The sequence below is a fragment of the Solanum verrucosum genome, unplaced genomic scaffold (assembly GCF_900185275.1).
Source record: "Solanum verrucosum unplaced genomic scaffold, falcon-dt-bn FXZP01000196.1, whole genome shotgun sequence".
Lineage (NCBI taxonomy): Eukaryota > Viridiplantae > Streptophyta > Magnoliopsida > Solanales > Solanaceae > Solanum > Solanum verrucosum.
This window is the reverse complement of record NW_026020420.1, coordinates 1,406,806-1,414,477: the sequence shown is the minus strand read 5'-3', so window position 1 is coordinate 1,414,477 and position 7,672 is coordinate 1,406,806. Positions and strand designations below refer to the sequence as shown.

The window sequence follows — 7,672 nt, the reverse complement described above, 5'->3', positions numbered from 1 at the left end:
TTAATGTATTGTTTAGCTTATTCTATATGGTTCATCATATATATAATACTTGATGAAAATGATAAATTAATGTGTGCACACGCTTTATCAGGACACCAATCTTATAAAAAAAAAGTCTTTCCTCGAGACCTTGATATAATATTCGTATTTATTAGTTAGTTCGTTTTATTTTTATAATATAGTTGAATGGTCAAGTTGCCAATAATTTTCAACAATGTGTACACATTAAATGTCATCCAATTAAAATTGTGCAAAATTAACCAACACATGTATAAAACTCTACAAGATTTTAGTGAATTAGTATACAATTTTTTTAAAAAAAATTAGCATACACTACCAAAATTAGTATCAATATGGATTTCCTTGAATATTCTCTTCTTTTCTTGTTGATTTTTTGTTTTACTTATTCTATATGGTTCATCATATATAGAAGGACAAAAACATCAGCACCAACAAATTGGCCAATCCTTAGGGCGTTGCCTGCGGTTATTTGGAATATTCATCGTGGTCATGCATATATGACTGAAGTTCTTATAGAATATGGCGGTACTTATGAATTGAAAGGTCCTATTTTTACAAATATGGACATGTTTTTTACTTGTGATCCTGCAAACATACATTATATCTTTAGTAAAAACTTCTCAAACTATCCAAAAGGACCTGAATTTCGTAAGATTTTTGATATTTTTGGAAATGGGATATTCAATGTTGATCATGAATTATGGGAGCTTCATAGGAAGACCACAATGTCTATAATGAGTCATGAAAATTTCCAAATATTGTTAGAAAGGTCCTTGTGGGACATAATTGAAAAAGGGCTTAGACCAATTCTTGATGCTTTTGCAAAACAAGGTAAAACATTGGATTTGCAAGATGTTTTGCAAAGATTTACTTTTGATTCCATCACTAAATTGTTACTTGATCATGATCCAAGAAGCTTGTCAATTGACTTACCTTATTTACCATATGAAAAGGCGTTTGGTGATGCTCTTGATGCACTTTTACATAGACACATAACACCAAAATGTCTATGGAAATTGCAACAATGGCTTAGAATTGGTAAAGAGAAGAAGCTCATGCAAGCATGTGAGGCTCTTGATCAATTCATATATCCTTGCATAGCGCGAAAACAAGAAGAGTTGATGCATAAAACTACAATCAAAGATGAGGAATTTGCATTTTTAAACGCATACATCAAAATGTACAATCAATGGAATGATGGTGATTTGGGTACTTTGCAAACATTTCTAAGGGATACTTTCATTAATTTGATGTTTGCTGGTAGAGACACTACAAGTGCAGCTCTCACTTGGTTTTTCGTCCTCTTGGCTAAAAATCCCTTAGTTGAGAAAAAGATTAGAGAAGAGATTCAACAACAATTGCGTGTAAAAGAAGACGAAAACCTCAAGTTTTTCACCAAAGAAGAATCAAGAAAATTAATTTATCTACATGGTGCTTTATGTGAAACTCTTAGGTTGTTTCCATCAGTCTCTTTAGAGCACAAAGTTCCACTTGATCATGACATCCTTCCAAGCGGTCATCGTGTTAGTCCAAAAACAAGAATGATTCTACCATTCTACGTGATGGGGAGAATGGAGACTCTGTGGGGGAAAGATTGTCTAGAGTTCAAGCCAGAGAGATGGATTTCTGAACGTGGAGGGATCAAACATGAGCCATCTTTTAAATTTCCAGCGTTTAACGCTGGTCCAAGGACTTGTTTAGGGAAAGAAATGGCATTTGTTCAGATGAAAATTGTGGCAGCTGCCATCATACACAATTACAATATCCAAGTAGTGGAACCAGAAAATATTTATCCCACTACTTCTATTGTCATGCAAGTGAAAAATGGTTTGATAGTTAAGGTTGTCAAAAAAGTATAACACATGTATTATTAATATTTTATGTGTGTATGTGGGACAAATCTTTAGCTCTTTTATGAAAATCCAAATAAAGTTCTTCTCTTTCTAATTCAAATAATGTTTGTGTTACATGCATGTTTCTGAACATGATGCAAGACCCTTTACTTCTTACTCTTTTTAGTCAATTTTGTTCTAAATTGACTTGATTTTAGTCAACTATAGTTGTGGTAGAGATGAGCCACCAAATTGCTCAATTTGTAAATTACAAATTGAATTTCTTTGACACACACAAAGCAAACATTTGTGATTCCTCCTATTTTCTTCCTTAAAAGCACTTTCGTATTCGAAACTCTCTAACCTATGTTTCGAAGACAAATAATAAATCCAAATAAAATAAATGTAACCACTCAAACTAGCTAACAACATAATAAATTTAATGTACATATTGTGCCTACTAAAAATACTTTTTTCATTTCATATAATTTGACCTCTCTATCAAAAACAAATATTTCAATTTACTTGTCCAATAATTATATAGAGAGATTAATATGGTGAAAAAAAAGTAATATTTAATTAAGATCAAATACGTATATAAATAAAGATAATTTAAAAATTAGCCTTTTAATTAATGTTTTTTTGTTGTTGTTGAAAACTTGTAAAAAAATGACAAATAAAAACTTAAGATATTCCTCAACCGCCCAATTAAAAATATATCAGATAATCAATTTGTTAAAAGCGGGCCGGATATAAATCAACCCACCGTAAAAAATGGATAAAGTAATTAGACTTTCGTGTTTTCCATTTGATATTATCCGTGCAAACTCTACTTTAATTGGTACTAAATATGGCCAAATATAATATTTTATTTATTTTTATTCACTTTTTGTATTCGATTCGACTCATTCATTTGTCAACACTCATGATATTAATCTAAGTATTTTTCGAACGTAACCAATAATTGGGATGTCAAAACAAATTATTGGCTCCAAGCGTACCTTTGAAATGGGGACCTCCATCTATAAACGACAAAAAAGCATATGTAGCTAAATTTAATTAGTATCTCAGGTATATGTGAATCACATAAGACTCATGTATTTTCGTGTGTATCTAGTGTGAATTGCATATGTATGTAAGATACATAAATAAATCTTTCTCGCCTCTCTTTTACTTTCGCTTGCCTCTCTCTCTAATTCAATGTATCTGATGTAAAAAACATGTATTTAAATGTGTATGACTTTGAATCTAGTAAGAAATTATTTTGAACATGTGAGGTTGAAGGGGGCGAGAGAATTGAGTGATAAACATGGAGGGAGAATTTGGAGAGAGAGTGAGCTGATTTAAAGCGAAAGCGTAAAATGTGCTTTTTAACTTAACCTCATTTTATGTATATGCCTTTCAACTTTAGGTGTGCATAAGTAGTCACTTAAACTTGCATATAGTTGATCAAGTAGACACATGAATCATACTGGAGCATAATACACATAGGACACCACGTAGAATGTAAATTACCACATAGGATGCCATGTAAGACACGTATGTCTATTTGTTCGACTTTATACAAGTTTAAGCGTTTACTTGTGCAGACTCAAAGTTGAAGGACATAAACATGATCTGAGACCAAGTTAAGAAACATAATTATGTATTACACCCTAAATTATATGTGACAACTCATGTAGATTCAATTAGGTAGGGGATGCTAAATACCAATACTATTCATGATTATTACGAGCCATGCTTAACTACTTGTGTTTAATTTGTCATTAAGGATCCAAACAATATCTTTTGGACTATGAGAAAGAAACGATTTTTTTTTTGTTATTTATTATAAATCATTTTGTATTTGATACTTTTGCTTTAATTATCGTAATATTTATTGAGATCGAAATAATTAGGATGTTATTAAAAAACTAATAATTACAAATCATATTGACAATAAATCAAATGACAAAGAAAAAATATTTTAAAAAAACCTTATGATATGATATGAATTTTTAGTTAATTGACCTTATGGTAATATCGATATAAATTATAATTTTAAAACTAATAAGAGAATAAATATCCCCTTAAGGGGCTCAGTCAATATAATTGTATGATCTTCAAAATTCACATTTTGTGAATTTTTTTTTTGATTTCTAGAAGTTGGTATTTTGTAATTCTTTTTTTTTTTTTTTAAATAACGACCTCTTTGAAGTTTTTATTTTATTTTTATAATATAGTTGAATGGTCACTTCGAAATAAAGTTGCCAATAATTTTCGACAACGTGTACACATTAAATGTCTTACTCATCAAGTAACTATCCTAGGCTCTTTAAATTGGGGTCCAATTAAAATTGTGGCCAAAATTCACCAACATATGTATAAAACTCTACAAGACTTTAGTGAATTAGTATACAATTTTTAAAAATAAATTAGTACACACTACTAAAATTAGTAGCAAAGAGAAATAGTTAATTCAACCTTCAATGGATTTTCTTGAATATTCTCTTCTTTTCTTTTTGATTTTTTGTTTTACTTATTCTATATGGTTCATCATATATAGAAGGACAAAAACATCAGCACCAACAAATTGGCCAATCCTTAGGGCGTTGCCTGCGGTTATTGGGAATATTCATTGTGTTCATGCATATATGACTGAAGTTCTTATAGAATATGGCGGTACTTATGAATTCAAAGGTCCTATTTTTACAAATATGAACATGTTGTTTACTTGCGATCCTGCAGATATACATTATATCTTTAGTAAAAACTTCTCAAACTATCCAAAAGGACCTGAATTTCGTAAGATTTTTGATATTTTGGGAAATGGGATATTCAATGTTGATCATGAATTATGGGAGCTTCATAGGAAGACCACAATGTCTATAATGAGTCATGCAAAGTTCCAAATATTGTTAGAAAAGACCTTGTGGGACATAATTGAAAAAGGGCTTAGACCAATTCTTGATGTTTTTGCAAAACAAGGCAAAACATTGGATTTGCAAGATGTTTTGCAAAGATTTACTTTTGATTCCATCACTAGATTGTTACTTGATCATGATCCAAGAAGCTTGTCAATTGACTTACCTTATTTACCATATGAAAAGGCGTTTGGTGATGCTCTTGATGCACTTTTACATAGACACATAACACCAAAATGTCTATGGAAATTGCAACAATGGCTTAGAATTGGTAAAGAGAAGAAGCTCATGCAAGCATGTGAGGCTTTTGATCAATTCATATATCCTTGCATAGCGCGAAAACAAGAAGAGTTGATGCATAAAACTACAATCAAAGATGAGGAATTTGCATTTTTAAACGCATACATCAAAATGTACAATCAATGGAATGATGGTGATTTGGGTACATTGCAGACATTTCTAAGGGATACTTTCTTGAATTTGATGTTGGCTGGGAAGGACACCACAAGTGCAGCTCTCACTTGGTTTTTTGTCCTCTTGGCTAAAAATCCATTAGTTGAGAAAAAGATTAGAGAAGAGATTCAACAACAATTGCATGTAAAAGAAGATGAAAACCTCAAGTTTTTCACCAAAGAAGAATCAAGAAAATTGATTTATCTACATGGTGCTTTGTGTGAAACTCTTAGGTTGTTTCCATCGGTCTCTTTAGAGCACAAAGTTCCACTTGATCATGACATCCTTCCAAGCGGTCATCGTGTTAGTCCAAAAACAAGAATGATTCTACCATTCTATGTAATGGGGAGAATGGAGACTCTCTGGGGAAAAGATTGTCTAGAGTTCAAGCCAGAAAGATGGATTTCTGAACGTGGAGGGATCAAACATGAGCCATCTTTCAAATTTCCAGCGTTTAACGCGGGTCCAAGGACTTGTTTAGGGAAAGAAATGGCATTCGTTCAGATGAAAATTATGGCAGCTATCATCATACACAATTACAATATCCAAGTAGTGGAACCAGAAAATGTTTATCCTACTACTTCAATTATCATGCAAGTGAAAAATGGTCTAATGGTTAAAGTTGTAAAAAAGGTATAATTAAACACATGTGTTTATGTTTTCTTAAGTATGTGGGGCAAATCTTTAGCTCTTTTGACAAAATCCAAATAAAGTTGTTCTCTTTCTAATAATTCAAATGTTTGATTACATGTTTCTGAACTTCTTTGTGATGACCCGGAAGGTCATTTTTGGAAATTTTGAACTATTCGTTTAACTTGAGTTAATTAATCGATAATTAGTGGGCTAAAGTGATCATTTATTTAAGATCCCATACCATTAGGGCCATGTGTTAAAAATAAGTTAGTGAATTTTGTCAGTTTTAATAAACAATTAATTTAGAAATAAAGAAGATTCAGAAAACACAGAAGAAAAGGGAAGAGGAATAACCTAACCTAGCCGCGACATCGATCAGAGAGGAAAAAGAGTTGCAGATACACGTTTCGGCCATCTTCAATTCTTGGTAGGCATACATTAATTACTTTATATAAAAATAAGGATAGTTGCTGGCATATTACATTATAATAATGTTAGTTTGGTATAGTGCTAGCACTAGGGTTATTATTATAATTGTTATCAAATTTGTTGGTTATTAAGATGTGATGATTGGCAATGATTGCCATTGAAATTATTATAGATCATTTTAGAGGGTTACTGAGTTTAAGACGTTAGGGATTTTTATATGTATATATATATGCGTATTCAATACATACATGTGAAGATAAATTTATTTCCATTCTGGTACAGAGATAGGCATATATTCTTTACGTATGTTTATGGACTAGAGGGTATTGATTAATTATTATGGTTGACGGATGAACAGTACTAGGATGTAAGATATATTTATATGTGGGTTAATATTATATGTATAGTACTAGGTGAATATCATTTGAATTATGATATTGGAAAGGAAATAATTGGAATTTAATCCTAGACTTGAAACTTGGAAAACTATGATAGTGAAATGTTAATTGGCATCAAGAGTTACAAACTTAATTATAAAGTCTAGCGAGTTTTTAGGTCAAGGCTAACCACATAATAATGTGAGTGTTGTTAGTTTCGAAATCTTATTGTGAATATGTACTTGAATAGATTGCATTGATTTGGAAGCTCAACGAAAAGGGAAGGCTCAAGTCTTGGAGTGATTGTTCGGTTATTTGAGGCAAGTGGATTTCTAAACCCTTGTTAAGCGTATGGAATTCGTGTATTTCCTTGTGGTGTATGTTTGGGAGTAATGTGATCAATTGTTTGTGTAATGTGTTGAGAATTGTTTGAAAGACTTGTTGAATCATCGTTGAAGTTGTGATTTGTGCAATGTTATGAAAATGGTCATCTCCTCATTATTTGTGTGAACATGTCATTTGCATTGTTCTGAGACGTGGTTGTGACAAGTGTTATGTGCATTGAGAAAGAATAAGAAATTAAAGATGATGTACCATTTCGAGGGACGTATCGCGCGCCGCGATAGATACTATATTTCGAGGGACGTGTCGCGCGCCGCGACGGATATTATATTTCGAGGGACGTATCGTGCGCCGCGATGGATGCATGGACAGATATGTCCCCCATGGGTCCCGGACTGAGAGACAGCGGGTGTGTATCATTAAGTCAGACATGCATCACTATAATTGACATTGCATTTCATTGCATTGCACATTTTTATTATGAATGAACTTGATCTTATGTGTTGCTGATCTTGTGAGTGCCTTTCTGTGAAACTATTGATGAATATTGAGTTGTTCTTGAGAATATATGATCTGTTAGAGTGCTATTGTTGAGCTGTATGCTTTGTAAACTGTGAATTATTAGGTTGGGCTGGTTTTATGCAGGTTGTAGTTATGGAGGTTAGGATGGGGTGTAAGGAGT

The 7,672-nt window shown here is 32.2% G+C and overlaps 2 protein-coding genes across 2 annotated transcripts; both read left to right on the top strand.

The window, feature by feature from the left end:
• The first annotated feature begins 316 nt into the window (after nt 1–316).
• LOC125806826 (alkane hydroxylase MAH1-like) lies at nt 317–1,880 on the top strand. The gene has a single exon (XM_049486576.1). The coding sequence runs from the start codon at nt 354–356 to the stop codon at nt 1,878–1,880; it is 1,527 nt and encodes a 508-aa protein (XP_049342533.1). The 5' UTR covers nt 317–353.
• A 2,441-nt stretch (nt 1,881–4,321) lies between these two features.
• LOC125806824 (alkane hydroxylase MAH1-like) lies at nt 4,322–5,862 on the top strand. The gene has a single exon (XM_049486573.1). It carries the CDS (start codon nt 4,322–4,324, stop codon nt 5,846–5,848), a length of 1,527 nt encoding a protein of 508 aa, XP_049342530.1. The 3' UTR covers nt 5,849–5,862.
• The last annotated feature ends 1,810 nt before the right edge of the window (nt 5,863–7,672 follow it).